The 19,957-nt window shown below is 33.3% G+C and overlaps 1 protein-coding gene across 2 annotated transcripts; it reads right to left on the bottom strand.

Moving 5' to 3' along the window:
* Window positions 1-1,821: 1,821 nt before the first annotated feature.
* PIGA (phosphatidylinositol glycan anchor biosynthesis class A) lies at window positions 1,822-19,875 on the bottom strand. 2 transcript variants are annotated; one of them, XM_051984474.1, is made up of 6 exons: window positions 19,807-19,875; window positions 16,598-17,378; window positions 11,777-11,909; window positions 11,090-11,222; window positions 10,721-10,927; window positions 1,822-4,989 (listed from the first exon to the last, which is right to left on the bottom strand). In XM_051984474.1, exons 2-6 carry the CDS (start codon window positions 17,334-17,336, stop codon window positions 4,723-4,725), a joined length of 1,479 nt encoding a protein of 492 aa, XP_051840434.1. In that variant the 5' UTR covers window positions 17,337-17,378; window positions 19,807-19,875; the 3' UTR covers window positions 1,822-4,722. The 2 variants fall into 2 exon arrangements, with proteins under 2 accessions (XP_051840434.1, XP_051840435.1); XM_051984475.1 differs by having other exon boundaries at window positions 17,081-17,378.
* Window positions 19,876-19,957: the final 82 nt, after the last annotated feature.

Genomic DNA, 19,957 nt, shown 5'->3' with positions numbered 1-19,957 from the left:
TATAGAGAGATCCAAAAGGTAGTGAATGGAAGGGACTAGATAGCTTAATTGCTTGGGGGAGAGGGTTTGCTTATATCTCTACAGATGGAGAAGGATTCAGATGGATACCAAGGAGCCATATTCACCTTGTCTGTTGGAGAGAGACAGAAAAAGAGAAAAACCTTGAAACAAAGGAGAAAACTCAAGAAACATCAGATGGTTGCATCTCTCACTATCTGTGCCACTGAAAAAGCATGACTGTTAACTGTTAAAGCAACTGACTCATAAACATCAAAAATTGTTGATAAGACTGTTACAAAACTTCAAAACCTGCAGGAATCATTAGATTCCCTGAGATGAAAAATTATTGATAAGACTATTGCAGAACTTTAAAAGCAGCAGGAATCTTTGGATCCCCAGAGACATAAGACTGATACAGTACTTCAAAATCTGCAGGAATCATTGGATTCCCTGACACATGAAGTAATGGATAATAGATTGGTTTTGGACCATTTCTAGGACTTATGGACATGTATAATTCATGTTGATTTCATGTTGTTTGCTCCATCACTACTAGCTGTGTTATATTACTATGTGCTTTTGTAGTACCTTCCATGTTGATGGATTTATGTATACCTGTTTCAAGCGAGATCATTCAGATACCCGCTAACAAAATCTGGTTTGAATCCCCATTTCCCTTTGGTGTTTTCATCTCCCTTCCTGAGATGTCAGGAAGGGCATGATCGCCTCCTTTTGAGGATTCTCACCTCCCTGAGAAGTAAGGAAGGGTGTGACCACTTATGTTCTAAAACAAAAGGAAGCGTGAGATGTAAAGGGCAGTCTAGAGAAATATACTTAAGGCTCAGTATGATTGATTTAAACCTACAACAAGGTATTAACTCAGTGGAATTGATAAGACAATCTAGTTTATCTAGTTTAGCATGATGAATAATAGTTCTCTAGTTCAGTATGATTGATTTAATTCTAAAATAAGGTGTTAACTCAGTAGAATTAAGATAATGCTTCTCTAGTTTACATGTATTTGATACTTGTATAGTTCTACAAGTTGATATCTATGCTACAAGATTGACACCTATGATGATGTACTTGCAATAGGTATTTAAACTGAGGACACAAGATTCCATTTTTGATCAGCCTCATGGCAACTCTCCCATCTCCTGCACTCCTCCACTGAAACCAAGACCCATTCCAGAAGACCTCCAGAAAGCTAGCCTGGCCTCAGGCGAAGGAGACAGACTGTGAAGGAGATAATGAAGACTTTGGACTTTATTTCTGATTATTCTTATGGTGATTATTCTGATGAGCCTGTCCGAACACCCTCCAGAATTTTCATGTATTCCTTACCATTTTAAAAATTTCTTTTAAATATCATTGTAAAGATGACAAAGCAATTGGGGAAGGAAACAAGAACCTTTCATGTTAAAAATGAATGATAGTATTATCTTTTTGTTTTGGTCTTTACATGCATTAACACAGTCATAAGTTTCTGCATTTCACATACCAGGAAAGTAACGCAAAGAGTTCAAGGTCTTAATCTTTTTTTTAAGATAGAAATGATGGAATATCTGGGATTAAAAAGTCCCTGACTCCTATAATCATAATTTTAAAGAACCTTCTTCATCATAGCAAAAAGACTGCATTTGAATGGGAGGAAATGTTAAAATAAGAAAGGTTTAAAAGTACCTAATCTTAGTAGAAAAAATTATTAAATAATTTACAACCATAATGAAAATAGATAATGGGAGTATAAACTGAATGAATGCTAAAATAAATAAAAATCTAAAAACACATAGAGAAGAAAAAAATAAATACCAACACACATTTGTTATAAAAACTTTAATTTTCATAATTTCATTTGGAAAACCCTAATCACAATATAGTTCAATATTAATCCATTTAAATTTTCTTGAGAACAGGTAAGAGAAATAAATGAATACTGTAGAGGCATTTAAAAATACTTCATAAAAGTAAGTACCGATTTGTACAATGGCAAACAAATGTCTGGTGGAAAATAGGAATGCATACATGTGTACAGTATGATGTTTTAATGACTAAACTGGCTCTGTTGGTTTTTTTTTTTTTTTAATTTTAATCTTTGCTCCAAAGCATCCTTTCTGTATTTAGAAAAATTTTACAAATCTAAATTAATTCATTTGTTACAAGTAAGGTTCTCACTCAGTCTTATCCACAGCATCCTCTTCAGGAAAAAAAAAAAAAAGAGAGAGAGAAAGTATAAAAAAGCTTAACTTAGGTTAACTAAGCCTAAATATAAATTTTTCTTAAAATCTCTCATATGGTACAGCAATTATGTAGTTCAAAATATGAGAGAAAATATCTTCCATTTTGTGGAATAAATTTCTGTTATAAAGGAAAATGAGCACTTGTTTAAAGCAGAGAATACAGGTACAAATTAGAACCTGTTATTTCACATAATTGGAAATAAAAAGGTGTTGCATAACTAATTTAAGGGGCTTTCCTAACCAACCACCAAATGATCAGCTAAGATTTCTCATCTTGAACTATCTACTTTTTTTTGGCAAAACAAGGAAGTTTTTTTTTTTTTCCCACTAAGTAAATTTTACTTCTTCAATATGCAAATCAGCATAGGATTTCTTCTCAGTCCTTTACTTATTTTTTACAATACCAGAATAAACAGAAAAACAACATTGTATGATTTTAGATACTGACCAGTACAATAGTTGTAACACAGTTAAAAATAAGTATATTTGGGAGGCTTAAGTGAATCTGACAAGAAGGCAAGTTTCACTTCTTTCTTGATTCTTTAAAGAAGAAACCCAAGAAAAATTATTTTAATTTCCAATATTTGGCATGTTAAGGAATTGTGAAGTGAAGTCTTTTCTACATTAATTTAAGGCATAAAAGTTTGACAATTTTAAAGAGTGATTCAAAAGGAACGTTAAAAGTTAGGGAAAGATAACAGTATGCTTTTTTAAAAATTGATTAATGACATCAATAAAACCAATATTCAACTTTTTCTCAACAATTTTTCTCCCCAATATTTCTCCACAATGCACATTTCATATGCATATCATCCAACATAGTCTAATAAAAGGAAATGTCAATGTCAAGACTTTTAGGTTTCTTAATACCAATAATCAATATTTTTCTTCAACAAAAGAAAAATATACAAATTTTAAGATCTTATAGTGTTCTTTTCATCAAACCCTTTTCAATAAAAACAAAAAGCAGTGTTATTTTCATTCCACAATGGAAAAGAAGTTAAAACATTCACAGCATAGGATATTTATATAAAAACTATTTGAACTTTTGAGTTGTCATTAAAAATTTCTGAAAATATCTGGTACACAGCCAGAAAACGGAGTTTAAATCTGTATAAGATATCATCTCTCTAATGTTAAACCATGCTTTACGAGAAAAATTTCTCAAGTTTTCAAAGGAATATTCACTAAATTAAAGATATAGATTATAGGGATAATTTGGGGTTAGAAAACCCATGGCTCTGAGGCAAAAACAAATAAAATGGGCCACATTCATCAACACAGTGACTATCTCCTGATAATTTTCAGTTTGTAGTTGTTGAGAACCAAAAATTCCAGAGGAAAAAACTATTGAATTACTATCAATCAAAGTATTTATTCAAATGTAAACAAGATCATAAAGGAAATCTAAATGATTATAATTAAATGTATAGTACTGCAGATGGTCATAATTATCAGCATTTTTAGAACTATTAAATTCTGCTGAAGACAGATTAAAATGGAGTCATTTACAGAAAAAGGATTAAGTTACATATGAAAGCTAGTGGAGTGTGCCTCTGCCCTATGCTAAACAGTGATATCGGTCCCTAGTAAATATTTATTTAATATTTATTGTTAAATATTAAATAAATATTTAACAAATATTTAAAAGCAAAGTACATCTTAGTCTTAATTTTTAAGTTAGCATTTCCAGAAAAACAAAAATCCATATGAGCTTTTTTTTTCATAACCGACTTTAAATAAAAACATAAAAACAAAAAGACACAGGCAATGCCTAGATGAGTGTCTCCAATAGTCCAAAGGGATTATTCAGTCAGCCCTTGCTAGCAATTTATTAAGATTAAGATGGTTATTTTGGGATATGTTAAAACATTTGGAGGCATGCTATTTTTCAGTACCAGTAATAAATTGCTACTATGCTAGTAAGTGGTCCCAGTGCTCTATAGGAAACATCTAGTACAGTGCTCAGCACACAACAGGTGCTCAACAAATATTGCTTTACTAGTCAAAGTACCTATCTTACTCAATGGATGAAGAGTTAATACTTAATGAATATACCAAAAATGCTACAAGAACTGTACTTAAAATACATCAAGCAAATTCTATAAATGCTTTATGCCTTCAAATTCATATTAAAAAGAATAATATTAAACACTGGCAAAGAAAACTCCAGATAATAATGAGCTTGGCCCATCAGTGCCTACCAGCCCCCAAAGTATAATCTTAAAACACCACTGTTACAGTAAATTCAGTAGTCTTGAAAGTTTTATACCTGAGTAGCTCAAATTTTTCCCTTCTGAATTTTAAACAAGTGCAAATAGTTTTTCATCCCAAGAAATTGCATATGTCCAGGATCTTGTCTCAAAATTAAACATAGTATATGAACTGGAGGTAGCGTAAATTTCTAAACTAAAACAAGTAATTTCAAACTGTTTTGGAAGAATTATTAAAATATTTAAAATCTTGAAGAGTAGGCTTCTTTCTACCTTGATTCTGAAATTTCTTTATTCTCTTCCCCCTTTTTACAAAAAAAATACTGCTGGGTCCAGGCCCCCTTTGGTCCTGTGGCATCAACTGCAATATCAATGATGGAATCAGGAGTCAACCACCTCAGGAAAACAAGGAAAAGGAAATTCAACACAGCCAACAAAGCAAAGGTGCAGCCAGTCACTGGGCCACAATGAGAGATCAGTCTGTTCAACCGTTTGTCCATTGGTAACACAGCTTCCCTAGACACTCTGTCATATACCTAGAAAGAGTAAGAAGAGCAAATCATGGTCCAGAAGCCTCTCAGTTAGCAGCTACTTATCTTCCCCTTGAACTCTCTGTATATAGATACACTTAGATGCTTAATGTTTGCTTGCTTTGAGGGGATCCATCTTCTGCCTGAAGAAGACTGGGTCATTTGTTGCTAACACCAGAGAACACAGAAAGAAGGTTGCGGTACCCTAAGCAGGCAGAGCCAGGCTTCTAATCCAGCACCTGCGACCATTCTTTTTTATTGTTACTTCTGCCCATATTATGTTGTCTCTGATTGGATAAAAGGGCTCTACCAAGAGATTACTTTCTAGCACTATCCGTGGTGGAAGGAAAGATTCACACCATGTTGTGCAGGACACAAAAGAAAAAGAGCAACAAAACACTGACAACTACAAGATAGCACTAAGGTGGCAGATCAATTGAGTTGATCACCATACCAAATTGAGGGAAAGGTATTAAGAAAAGATTTCTCATCCTAACTACAGAAACAGTATGGTAAACGTAAGTAAGCTGTAACAAGACAAAAAACTAAGAGCTCTTATTTTTAGGTGGAATAAAGTAATGCATATATATTGCTTTGAGCTTTATAAAATTGTAATTTATTTTAGCAAAAGCACCTTCCTTTTTTCTGAATAGGTAAAAGTAGTGATTTTTGATGATTAAATGATTAAAATTTGCAAGAAGAAAATGTAAATAACAAAAAATATTTTTTAGCACTTTAGTGCCAGAGAGTACAAATGTCCTTTGTCCTAAAATGATCCTATTCCTGTGGTATTTTGTTCAGGATCTTATTTCTGCTCACCAAGATCACTACAATAGCCTCTTAATTAGTCTCATCATCCTACTCTTTCCCCACCCTCTCAAATTCATGCTCTAATTTGCTGCAAAATTGATACTTTTATAACAGAGATGTGACCGTGTCTCTCCTTGAAATCCAAAGTTCAATTTTGCCTCCAGTATAAAATACAAAATGTTCTGCCTGGCATTTTAAATTGCCTACAATCTGGTTCCCATCTAGACTTCCAGTCTTATTTCATATTATTTTAATTAGGTGTCTCTCAGGGTAAATTCCTGGGCTCTACTCTTTTCTCCCTTTATACTACTTCTCTTGGCAATCTCATCAGCTCTCATGGATTTAATTACTATCAGTATGTTGATTCCCAAATCTACCTATTCTGACAATCTCTCAACTGACTTCAAGCTTACTTCTTCAATAGCATTTTAGACACTTTGCACAGTACTTTCAGTAGAAATCTCAGACTAATTATGTCCAAAACAATTCATTATCTTTCCTTCCTCTAGACCTTTTGTCCCCCATTTCCCCCATTTCCCCCATTTTCTATTGCTTTAGAGGACAATACTATGCTCCTATTTCTTTAGGCTTGCAATCTAGAAATGATTCGATATTCCTCATTATCTCTCACCTCCATATCTTCTTTGTTACCAAGACCTACTGATTTTACTTTTTACTTTTTTTTTTTTTTTTTAATTTCTCAGACTCTATTAGTTCATTCTCTTTCTGGAGGTTTTCATCTTAAGTCCTTTAGAACTATTTTGGATCATTGAATTGCTCAGAATAGCTAGCTATACCATTTTTTCTTCTGAAAATTGCTTGTTCATATGCTTTGACCGTTTATTAACTGGGGAATGTGGCGCAGTTCTCTATATTGTGCACTCAATTCTCTATATTATATAAGAAATGAGACCTTTCTTCACAGAAACTTGCTGTAAAATTGTTTTCCCCAATTTCACACTTTCCTTTTAGTCTTGATTAAATTGGTTTCATCTGTGCAAACCCTTTTTAATTTAATGTAATAAAAATTATCCATTTTACATCCTGTAATGCTCTCTATCTCTTTTTGGTGACAAATTCTTCCCTTATCCACACAGATCTAATGATTACATTTTCCATACTCCCATAATTTGTTTATGATATTCCCCTTTATGTCTAAACTGTGTACCAATTTTGACCTTATTTTACCAAAATACCTTCCAGTTTTCCCAAAAATTTTTGCCAAGTGTTGAGTTGCTGCTCCAAAAGTTTGAATCTCTGGGTTTATCAAACACTAGATTACTATGATCATTTATTACTATATATTATTGTGTACCTAATCTATTCCATTGATCCACAACTCTCTACATATTTTAGCCAGTATCACATTGTTTTTGGTAATTATGACTTTAAAACACAATTTGAGATCTGCTACTGCTATCTTCTTTCATATTTTTTTCTTTACTGATTCTCTTGAACTTTTGTTCTTCCAGATGAATCCTGTTATTTTTTTCTAGGACTATGAAATAATTTTTTGATAATCTGATTAGTATGTGGCAATTTAGATAGAATTATCATTTTTATTATTGTATGTGCTCAGTTTAGGCCATTGAGTAATTAATATTTCTCCAAGTATTTAGATCTTACATCATTTATGTGAAAAATATTTTGTAATTATGTTCATATAGTTCTTGGGTTTGAATTGACAAGTAGAATCCCAATTTACATAATCTGCAGTTATTGTAAATGAAATTTCTCTATCTCTTCTTCGTGGACCATCTTGGTAATTTGTAGAAATGCTAATGATTTATGTAAATTGGTTTTATGTCTTACAATTCTGCTTAAGTTGTTAATTATTTCAACTCATTTTTCAGTCAATTCTCTAAGACACCATCATATCACCTGAAGAACATTAGTTTTGATTCTTCATTGTCTATTCTTAATTTTTTTCTTTTATTATTTCTATAGTCACCATTTCTAGTACAATACTAATTAATACTGATGATGATGAGCATCATTTCTTTACCCCTGATTTTTCTAGAACAGCTTCTAGCTTATCGTAATGCTTGCTGATTATTTTATAGAGATACTATATATTATTTTTAAGGAGAACTCCATTTATTCCTATGTTTTCCAGTGTTTTAACAAGAACAGGCGTTATATTTTGTCAAAAGCTTTTACTGCATCTGTTGAAATAATCACATCATTTTTGTTGTTGCTTTTTTTTTTTTGTTATTGCTTTAGTCAATTATTTTGATAGTTTTTCTAACATTGAACTAGTCCTGCATTCCTAATATAAATCCCACCTGGTCATAATGCATGATTTTTGATATATTATTGTGTCCTTACTAGTATTTTATTTAAATTTTTGCATCTAAGTTTATTAGAGAAATTAGTCTACAGATTTTTTTTCTTCTGGTTTTACCCTTCCTGATTTAAATATCAGCACCATATTTGTGTTATTTAAAAAAAAAAAATTGATAGATATTCTTTTGCCTATTTATCTAACCTTGGGGATTTTATCTTATTTCATTTATAGCTTGTTTAATTTCTTTTTCTAAGACAGAATGATTTAAGTATTCTGTTTCCTCTTCTGCTATATTAATCCATTTCACTTAGATTATTTATTGGCATGTAATTGAACAGAATAGCTCTTAATAATTGCCTTTTAATTTCCTCTTGCTGATGAATTCACCCTTTTCACTTTTGATACTGGTAATTTGATTTTCTTTCCTTTTTAAATAAATAACAACAAATAATTTTTAAAAATAAAAATTAACCAATGGTTTATTTATTTTACTATTTTTGGCATAAAACCAACTCCTAATTTTATTAATTCATTTTCTTTAAATTTTCTTAATCTCCCTTTGATTTTTCAGATTTTTAATCTGATGTTAACTGGGCATTTTTCTCTTTTTACTTTTTTCAACAGCATGCCCAATTCATTGAGATGCTATTTCTCTCAAAATATAAGCATTTAGTAATATAAAATTTCCCCTGTCTTGGTTGCATCTCATAAGTTTTAATAGGCTATCTCAATGCAGTCTTTTAATGAAATTTTTTATTATTTCTTTGATTTGTTCTTTGACCCGGTCATTCTTTAGTTTCCAATTAATTTCTAATCTATATTTCCACAGCCTTTTATTGAATTTAATTTTTATTGCATTATGGTCTGAAAAGGATGCATTTACTATTTCTGCTTTTATGCCTTGGATGTGAGTTTTTAACTTCATCTTAGCAATCACCTTAGAATATAACCCCTTCTCTCCTGACACTGCCAGCACTCTGGTACTCTCATCATCTCTTGCCTAAATTACTGAAATAATGTAGTAATAGTTATGTTTGCCTTCTTTCTCCTTAAAGCATAAATGTGATTATACCAGGATCCTCTGTACTCTCTACTCACAAGCTCCTGTGGCTCCCCGTGCCTGCAGAAGCAAATACAAAATGCTTTGTTTACATTCATAACCTAGCCCTTCCTACCTCTCCAGGCTTCTTATATCTTACTCCCCACTCCACATACTCTTGGATCCAGTGACACAGACCATCTGATTATTTCAGCAATAAAACAGATCTGGGCAAGTATTCTGGTTGTTCCTCATGCCTGGAATGGTCTCCCTCTTCCTCTCTGACTACTGAATTCTCTAGAAACCTTCTCTAATGCTTCTTAATTCTAGAGCCTTTTTTCTATTAATTATTTCCTATTAATCCTATATGTAACTTGCTTTCTATATATGTTCCCAAGTTTTATCTACCATTAAATTGTAAACTCCTTAAGGGCAGACGTTATTTTTTTGCTTCTTTTTTCTATGCCCAGCATTTAGTACAGTCTACTACATAGTGGGCATTTAATAATTGTTTAAGGATTGATGGGTTTGCTCCTGGCACAGATAAAAATATGTATACTCTCTTACTCAAAATACATCAACAGAACCTTATTTCCTCTAAGATAATTTGTCTAGCTTTTAAGATACTCCATAATCTTATGGTTCCAACCTTATTTTGCATGTTTCCTTTACACATATTCTATATTCCAATTAAATCAGAATTTCTCATCAAAACTGAGATTCCAGCTCTTGCCTCCATAAATACATACATTTCTCATGCTTGAAATGTGCTCCCTTCTTATCCCTGACTTTCAGAATCCTTATTTTCTCTCAAACTTCATACTTCCTCCGTGAAGCCTTTCCTGATCCCTAGTACTGTCCTCTACTTTAAATTGCTTTGTAGTACATTTTTTGCACAGTCCAAGCACAACATAAACTCTTTAAGAGATTTTTGCTTTTGTCTTCATAACCATAGTGCCTAGCTTAGAAATGTAGTTTTTTATTTAAATTGTAAATGCAAGATATCTTCTACATAGAAAAAGCTAATTATAATTGTCAGATTACATTGTATTATGACTCTGTTGATAGATATAAGCATAGTATTATGCCCATATAAACTATGGTCTTCAAGTAATGATAATCATTACATCAGTAGGAGTATCAAGTTTGTATTCTAGGACAACTTAAGTAAGTTATTAGTCAGCTTCTATACCTCAATATTAATTTGTACTACCTATCTCACCAGATTTCTGTGATGAGAGTATCTTGTAAACTTTAATTTATATTTAAAATACAGCATTTTATAGTGACCTTGATAGCCAGAGGATCTTTAAGATCTCTTCCAATTCTAAAATTCTATGATTCAAGTCCAAGTTTTTCTCAACAAACAGTCCAATAACTTAAAAGGGCTTTATTTCACATGTATTACATTTTATGAAATATGCAACTAGATATCATATAAGCAGCTAGTTTTAATTTCTATGCTAAATTAGAGCTAAATATCATATAAACAGCTAAAGTTTTGATTTCTATGCTAAATGGGTGAAAACCTATTATAATTCAATTTTAAGCATTTGCTGATACCTCAGACAATTCTTAGTCGTTTTAGAATATGTACATACCTTTTCAGTTCTCTCAGCAACATTTCTCCAAGTATAGAATGTCTTTACTCTGTTATGGATTTTTTCTGGATCTGGCAATGTTCCTGACTTCAGCTGAGAAATAGCTTTTTCTAAGCCATTACACAAAGATTTTACTGATGGTTCACATAAAATGATAAGATTATCTGGCAGTACCTCAGGAATCCCACCAACCCTGGTACTCACAACCTTTGAAAGGCAAGAAAACAAGAATGAATTAATATATAATTCACATTTCCTACAAATTCTTACACTGTAAGAAAATTAAGCACTGAACAACATAGACAATTCATAACTATATGCAAAAAAGAAAAAATAAAAGCAAAACAAATAATCCAAATTTTTTTTTACCCGTAAACCACAACTTGCTGCTTCCACAATTGCCATGCAGAAAGCCTCAGTAAGAGAAGTATTTAGAAAAATGTGTCCTTGGACTAAGACGTCTCTAACATCCTGATGTTCCAGCGCTCCCAGAAGTCGTACCCTAAATATACAAACAAAAGTGTAGGGAAGGAGAGATAATATATAGTAATAGCGAGTATAATTTACAAAGTTTTCCACAAGTTATACTTAACTTCTTTCCCATTTTGATTTTTTTAAATATGAAAAATTACCAAAATCCAAAGAAATATCTTTGCAAAAGTTACCCTTTTATTATGTTAGCAATACATTTTCTACCTTTGGAAAGTTAAAGGGAAAATACAAATGTTTTTAACTGCTAATTTCTTTAATTTTTTTTTTCTAGTTAAAATATTAAAGACAAATTTGCAACAGGATCCTAAATTGTCAATACAACTTTTCTAACCAATTATTGTACTTCTACTGTTCCCAAATTTGTAATTATATAAAGGTACAAGTGGTGATTCTTTATACATTTTTTCTTCTTCTTAAAGATGAATTTAATTCAAGATAAATGCAAACTACCTTGAAACTAACTACTCCTGGGAAAGGCAGTAAAACGAATATGTTGCTCTAGCTAAACTTCTCTCTATAAAATTCTTGTACTCTTATATGGAAGAATAAAGTACCACTCAATACCTGTCATGTAGTTGGTATCTCTCCCGTACTTCTTCCAAAATGATTCTTTTTGGCCCCTCTCCTCCAACTATGAAATTTAAATCTGGATATTTCTGACAGAGTTCAGGTATTATCCCACTAAGCAAATCAATCCCTAAGAACATGAAATTTGAAAAAGAAAGTTATAAAAGGTTCATTTTAGGAGAAAAAGGCCTTTTTTATACATCTTATTCAAAATGAATATTCAACACTTCATACACAGGGTATTGTTCTTTAGGAGTAAAGGTGGGGGGACAGAAGAGAGGGTACAGGGGGAAAGCACACTTCTTTTCCATCTCCCAGAAGGATCTTATCATTCATCAGTTACCAAGGGCTCACAAATGATTATTTTGATCATTTTTAATTTTGAAAATTATTTATAATGATTCTTTAATATGTTTAATTTATTGTTAGAAGATGGCATAATGAAGTGGACCCAGAAAGATTTTAGTTGCAGTTCTCTCTCTGATACATACCTGAAAGGTATCAATTACAGTGTAGAATGAACCAGATTAAAATGTAATTGGGAAATATTTAACAAAATAAACAAAAATAATTTTAATATGCAGTTTTCTAAGTCACTATGTAGTCCACTAGGGTTCTTATATATAGGTTAGTGGCCCACATTTTTACTGGAGTTTGATACCATTGCTCTAGGTAACTATTAAGATTCTAAGTTGTAGAGAACATGTAGAGAACTTTCTGTACGGGTAGAAGGATTCATTAGGAGTAACCTATACCAATGAAATCAAAGGATAGAAATCCTTATCCTAACCTTATCCTACTGTTTATTTATCTTTGTAAATCCAAATGAATTCTCTGCTACAAGTGAACTTGCTCCTCCCTTAGTCCCTTACATTTCCTCAAGTGTAAGGTTCTACTCCATTAAATGAATGTATAGACATGGCATGAAAAGAAACAAAGTTTAAAATAATGCTTCTGGTTTCTAACTATTTAAGAATAGCCATATGATGGTTTGGATTATAAATATAAGCACCATCCTATAAAGTAGTCCTGATCAAGTTCATTTAATTATAAGATTAAAACATGACCAAATCCCACTTTAAAATAAAGATCATCATAATGTCCTTCAGGAAAATTGCTAACCAGCCCAATTCAGTCCTGGTTCCCCTTCTGAGCCATTGTCCTTCACTTAGGTTTAAAGCATATATTAGTTCCATTTGTTTTAAATTTAATAGCAAAGTTTATTTAAAGTACTACATAAGTTGAGAGAAGGTAACTTTAACTTCTATCATTTTTTGTAGCATTTTTAAAATTTCCATTTCCAATATAAATATTATAAGAACCTATCTAAAAGCAAAAATTCATAGCCAAAGTAGAGTTAGCAATAGTTACAAGTTTCCCAAAGACCAAGATTATTTCATTTTTGCCTTTGTTGTCCTCACCCATAGCACAGTGAATAGCACACCAGGCATTTCATAAATGCTTACTCATTTGATGGGACATTATAAATTAAACATATATATTAAACTCTATTAGAAATAATTTTCAGGAGAATCAAAAAGAAAAAATTTTCAGGACAAATAAAAAAATCAAAAATCCCAAAATTCAGGAGAAAAGGCATGTGGTAATCTTAAGTAGTATATAACATATTATCAATAACAAATAATAGTGATTTGCCTGAAAGAAATAGTATTTAAAAAGCCATCATAACATAAAAGTATGCATAGAGAGGAAAGCAAATCAGCTTTGTAAACAAGAATGTAGCAAGAAGGAAAAACTAAAGATGAATAACCTAAAAGCTATACTAATATTCACAAAATATTAAAAGAAACATAAAAGTCTCCACCAAATTAAAAAAGTTTCTCTACAGTATATGGAAAGATATGTATGAGAGCAGTACAATATGAAGATTTACATGGTTTGAGATATACCAGGGAAGGGAATAAAATTGTCTACAAATGAAAATAGATTTTGTCTTACTTCATAAAAATACGTTCAACAATCTGACAAGAGAGCAAATACACCTTTTAAAAAATTATGTCACTGGATTTAACATATATTTTAACATGTTTAACATACATTGCTTTGCTTACCATCTAGGGCTTCCCTATGTGAGAGAAAGGAGGAGAAAATCTGAAACACAAGTCTATGCAAGGATCAATGTTGTCAAATTATCCGTGCATATGTTTTGAAAATAAAAAGCTTTATTTAAAAAAAAAATTATGTCTTCTTTTGTTTGCCAGATTTCCAATGGTCATGCTCACACAAAATGGGACATGAAAAAAATTCAGATTCAAATTCATTTTAAAGTTCAAGACTCTGTTTTCCCCGCCAATTCACAAGTCTATATAGATATAGATGTGAATAAAGATTTGTAGCTTCACACCCAGTGAAGTGCCATGATCTAATTAATATAAAAACAGATTGAAGGGATGTGAAAATCAGATAATACTGATAATGCCTTGGACCAGGCATATCTAGTTTCATATGCAACAGAAAGCTAACCTCTCAGGATGGTTCTTGTCATTCAATTGAGGCAACTTATTTTTTTCTAAATAGTCAATAAGGAAAAAATTAGTGGTCCCATTCATCATCCCCATAACTTTTCAGATGCAAAGTGTTCTTCCGGAGTCACCAAGCCCCACTGATACTATTTTACAATCTCTTTAAGACTTAATAAATCCATTTTCATTCAGTCAGTCATTTATAAAAGTCTCCAGGCAATTTCTCTAGTGGAGATATGAATATTAATTTTCAGCAAGTTGCTCCACCTCCACTCAGTTTATCAATCTGATGATGTTCCTAAAGCATTCTAACTTTTTCATATGTCTATTTAGTCTAGAAAGGCCTTCAGGATCAGATATCAAATCCTCTGTTTGGCATTTAAAGTCCTGATAGACTGTCCCTTCCTACTTTCCTAGTTTTCCTTCCACATAATCTACAGTCTAGAAACCTGCTGCTTTTGGCAAGTGATACTCCATCTCCCAAATCTGGACCCTTTCACTGTTTGTCCCCTCTTTCTACAAGAAATCACATCTAATCTCCGTTTATGTTACATAATTGCTTGCATATCATTGGCCCTATAGATCATGAACTCCTGGAGAAAAGGAACCTATCTTTTGCCTTTCTTTGCATTCCTAGTTTTGACAATGTCCAGCATAGAGTAAGCACTTAATAAATGCTTGCTGACTATTGATTAACTTTACCCATGTGGCTAGTTAGTTCACAATTGATTAAAATGCCTTAATGTTGATCAAGACCTGTTAGCTGTGCCACATGTAATCCAGTTAGTAATTCTCTGTTTTATGATCATATGCCCCACTGCACTTCTAATTCTATCTAGTCATCTCACACAAGTATCCTATTGTTCCAAAAAAAGAACTGGCAGAAGAGTGTAAATGAACTCAAACAAAACAAAGATACATTGTTACTATGGGGGAAAAACCAAGAACTAAAAGTACATATCTTACTTAGGCTATGTCAATATAATAAGAGAATGAAAAAGCATAAAACTGTGGAGATGTTACTGTCAAGTAAAGAGAATTATACCTGATCTTCTAACCATGCTATAAAAATTTCAAAGCCTTAAATCAAACCCAACTGTTTTATGTCATTACCACTACCACCAAAACTTGGCTTCTAAGGGATATTGTACGTATCCTCGTCATCTAGGGTTACAGAGGAACTGATCTCCTTTTGCTTTATTTCAGCTGAGAAAAAGGTTAGATTCTTCAGGGCTTTACTAAATAAGTAGGAGAAAAGTTTTTTTAAATTACACAATTCATAAGTTTACATTTATACAACTGGTAGGAAATCTTCATTTGTATTCTTCATCTTATACTTACAATTACAAGTTTGAAAGAAACCTTAAAAAACATCCAATTGAAGAAAAGCCTTTATCATCTAACCCCAAATGTTCCTTGGATTTTCAGATAATCTTGTAGTGAACTTGCAGAAATATTACTTTCTCAGTGATCTCTACAGTTGCTCTCACAGTTTTATTTTCACCCATTATCTTATTTCTATATCCCTCAACTGTCTTTAATGTTCTATGCTACACACAGCTGAACTTAACCTAGTTAGCATATAAGCCAATGTCCATGAAGAGGCCTTGGACAGACCCATCCTCTGACACTGACCAAAAACAACTGACTTCCTTTTCCTATTCTCAAAGCATTGGCAGAAAAAAGAATCTGAGACTACAGAATATTGATGCATTTTTCTGCATAGATTATCTTTTGATGACTCATGTCAAGTAATGAGTCTCTCAGAATCTAATCCTACAATTTCACAACACACATAACTTGCACATACAGTAATAATATCAATGATTTTCAGTAATAGCAAAGGTTGGTTCTCATATATCTCATACTTTAACCTCACAAAATAAACACTGCAATAACAAGTGGTGTCTTAAATGTTATCCAAATAATATTTGCATATTAATAATTACTAAATCCAGAGTTAAACTATGTCAGTGGTATTTTAAAAAAACTTTTCAGAATTTTTTTTATCTATAAGCATTCACCCTTCAATTTCAAATAAATATGTGACTGTCTACTGGATTTGTAAATTATTAAGTCCTCCCACTACTATTTAATCAACTATAAGCTTTATGGAAGATTATGAAGAACTGAAAAGCACAATAAAACAAAGAAGGTTTGTCACCTGTCACAATTAAGGAGATATTCAATTTATGAAATTGTGGATATACCCAAGTATGAAAATATATACACATATGAAAACAATTAAAAAGCAAAATAATACACTGACATTAAACATCCTAAAATACAAACTTCTCCAGGAATTGCAGTTTCAGTTTACTGTGTCATTCATTACCTTTTCTGTAAACAAGCCTGCTGATAACAACAATAGTTATTATACTATCATCCCTTCTAAATGGGTCTGGAGTGAAGTCAGTAGGATCTACAGCATTGGGGATGACGGATACTATTTCAGGATTCAGTGCTGCTCTTAGAACAGTGTTTTCCTTGCTAGTATAAGAGACACAAATGATATGATTTGTATCACAAAGTGATACAGTTAGAAGTTTGTTTGTAAGCACCGAGCTGACATCAGCAAATCCAAAAAGAGAATGGTCTGTGAAGACTGTTTGTAGGCCCATTGTCTTGGCGTGGAAGAGTGCATCATGGGCCATGGCAGAAAAAGAACTATGTGAATGGACTATGGTGACTCTTTCCCGAACAAATATATACCTGAGCAGAGGCAGACTGTGAAAGAGCGTTGTTGCTGTAGACTGATTGTACATGACTTTCAGCGGTAAATAATATACTTTGAGGCCATTAGTAAGGTATCGAATACCTTTTCTATTTCCATAAGCATGAGTGACAATTATCACTTTGTGTCCTCTTTCAATCAGACACTGAGATAGCTGGTATATGTGACTTTCCACTCCTCCCATATTTGGATAAAAAAAATCAGACACCATGCAGATATTATGTGTTCCAGTTCTATGCAGCTGATGGATTCCATAGTCATTATGAGAAAGTTTAGATGTGATAGACTGTCCTTGTCCATTTACTCTTCTATATGCCATATTAAGATGAAGTTTAGTCATCAGTCCTCACAGCAGTCCACTGAGACAGATGCCATTTGTTCCCTGGTAAAGAAAAAAAAAAAAAATCTCAGCAAAATGCATTCCAATTATGACTCCTAGATCTATGTATATCCCTAAATAGAACTACATTTATTATTTATTTACCCTTCTGACAATGAAAAAGAATATATACTATACAAGCCTAAATGACAGAAAATGACTAGTAGTTCATAAAGCTCAGTATAATGCTATTAGACATAAAAATAGGTACTTAAAAATAAAAACCATGAAAAATTATGAAATGCCACAATATAGTACAATACAGTCAATTTTTAAAAGAGTAGCCAAGTGGTTCAGAAGATAGCCTGGAGTCAGGAAAACTCATCTTCCTGAGTTCAAATCTGGCTGCCATCACTTTCCAGATGTGTCTGGCTAAGTCATCTAATCCTGTTTGCCTCAGTTCCTCACCTGTAAAATGAACTGAAGAAAAAAATGTCAAACTATTCTTTGCCAAATAAACCCTAAATAGTGTCACAAGGCAAGAATATGGCTGAACATAGCCAATCCTTGACAACTCAAAATCTATTAGTATAAACATTTTAAAAATGCATTTTATCTATATTTAACTTTTTAAAAATATTTCAATTTATCATCTATTTTAGTGTTCTTTTCTTTTTTAAATTCTGTGTTTCAAATTTTCACCCTCCCTCTCATTCTTTCTCCTACCCATGAGGAAAGCAAACATTATGATATGCACATGGAAATCATTTAAATAAATTTCCATATGAGTCATATTTCATAAAATGAGAAAATTATCCTCCAATTTGCACTCAAGAGTTCATCAGTTCTCTCTTAGATGGCATTTTTTTCATCAAGACTTCTTTAGAATTCTCTTGGAACACTGTATTGATCACACTAGCCAAATTGTTCACAGCTGATTATCACTACCTTCATTGCTTTTACAATGTACAGTGATATCCTGATTCTCTCATTTTACCTTGCATCGTTTCATATAGTTCTTGTTGTTTTCTGAAACCCACCCCAATTACCTACTTCTATACCACAAAAGTATTCCATTACAATCATGAGCCACAACTTACTTAGCCATTCCCCAGTTGATGGATATCTCCTAGATTTCTAATCCTTCACCATCACAAAAAGAGCTGCTATAAATAGTTGTGTATATATAGTTACTACTCTTTTTTCTTTTGATACCTTTGGGACAAAGACTTAACAGTAAATAGGATCAAAGGATATGCAGTTTTATAGCCCTGAGCACAGTTCCATATAGTTCTCTAGGATTGTTGGCCCAGTTCACTAGTCAGCCAGTAGTTCATTAGAGTATTATCTTTCCCTCATCTCCACTTTATTATTTTTGATAGGTGTGAGTGGTACCTCCCTATATTGAACTTAATGTCATCCAAGCCTTTCTAGAATGGCTTCTACATAACACTCAGGCATACTAACTTGCCTTTGCATGACCATAACGTTAGTGGTGTGCTAATTAAACAAGAAAGAGACCCAGGGACCAGTATGCAAAGCCAACCACAGCTTGAATTTCAGTTAATCAATGTCTCATGCTTCTTTTTTTCTTTCAATAATTCCATTTATATTTTCAAACACACCTTTCTAAATGTTCCAGCCTGTTCACCTAACCATTCGGCTAAGTAATATAGAAGAGATTTAAAATTTTAAAAGACATGCTTTTCCGTTCTCCTATAGTTTCCAGTTTTCATAAACCCACCAATCCTCTCAAAGTCCCTAACTCCACTATGTCGATAAAAATGCCCCTGCAAGTAGCACGGGTGATGTGTTTTTTTATTTGTTTGTTTTTTATTCCTCTGTCAGTGTACTGTTTCCTCGATTCTCCCGAAAATAAACAAAGAAAACCAAGCCTCCCCTGGCTCTTTCCCTCCCCCCCGGCGCCCCTCCCCCAAAAAAATCTGTCAGAAATTGCTGAACAACTCTATAAAGAGCAACATTTTAAACTAATTTCAGCACAGGTCGAGGATGTCTATGACGACCTTAAATCCCTTAACAACTTTCTCAAAAGAAGACTCAGAAGTGCTTTATTAGACAGGGATAGGCAAGACACTGAGAGCGTGGGCAAAAGTTACTTTTACCGAGTTACAGAGTCAAACCAAGCCCCCGTTGTTGGAGGGTGAGCGAGGATGGAGATGGCTGAGGGATCCCCTCCCAGAGACCCATGACATCACTCTTCCCTTTAAAAGTACTCCCACATTGCGAATGCTGGCGCTAACTAGCCTGCTCGGGAAGGGGCTCCCGCCTCTTGGGAGAGGCTCGGGACCTTCCCGTTGCTCACTTCCGGGCCGCACTCGGCTCGGGACTGGATGGACCCTGCCCCGGTGCCGCCCTTCCTCCCTTCCCCCGGTCCCCGATTCTGCGGCGAAGGCGAAACCCGGCCGGAATCTGCCAAGTACCTCAAGGCAGAGGGATAAAAGGAAAAAGACAGCGGCCGAAAGACACTTACTCCGCCAGTCCCAACGCAGACAGTCGTCCGGCCCTCCCACGGCCACAGCCATGGCTCCGCCTACCTCCCTGGAAGGCGGGTAACAGAGGCTTCCGAGGCCTGAGCGCCCGAGCCCCGCCCCGCCAAAAACCAATCGTCACGGGTCTTTAGG

Source organism: Antechinus flavipes, chromosome 3, assembly GCF_016432865.1.
Source record: "Antechinus flavipes isolate AdamAnt ecotype Samford, QLD, Australia chromosome 3, AdamAnt_v2, whole genome shotgun sequence".
NCBI lineage: Eukaryota > Metazoa > Chordata > Mammalia > Dasyuromorphia > Dasyuridae > Antechinus > Antechinus flavipes.
The sequence above is the reverse complement of the archived record's forward strand: the minus strand, read 5'-3'. Positions and strand labels throughout refer to the sequence as shown.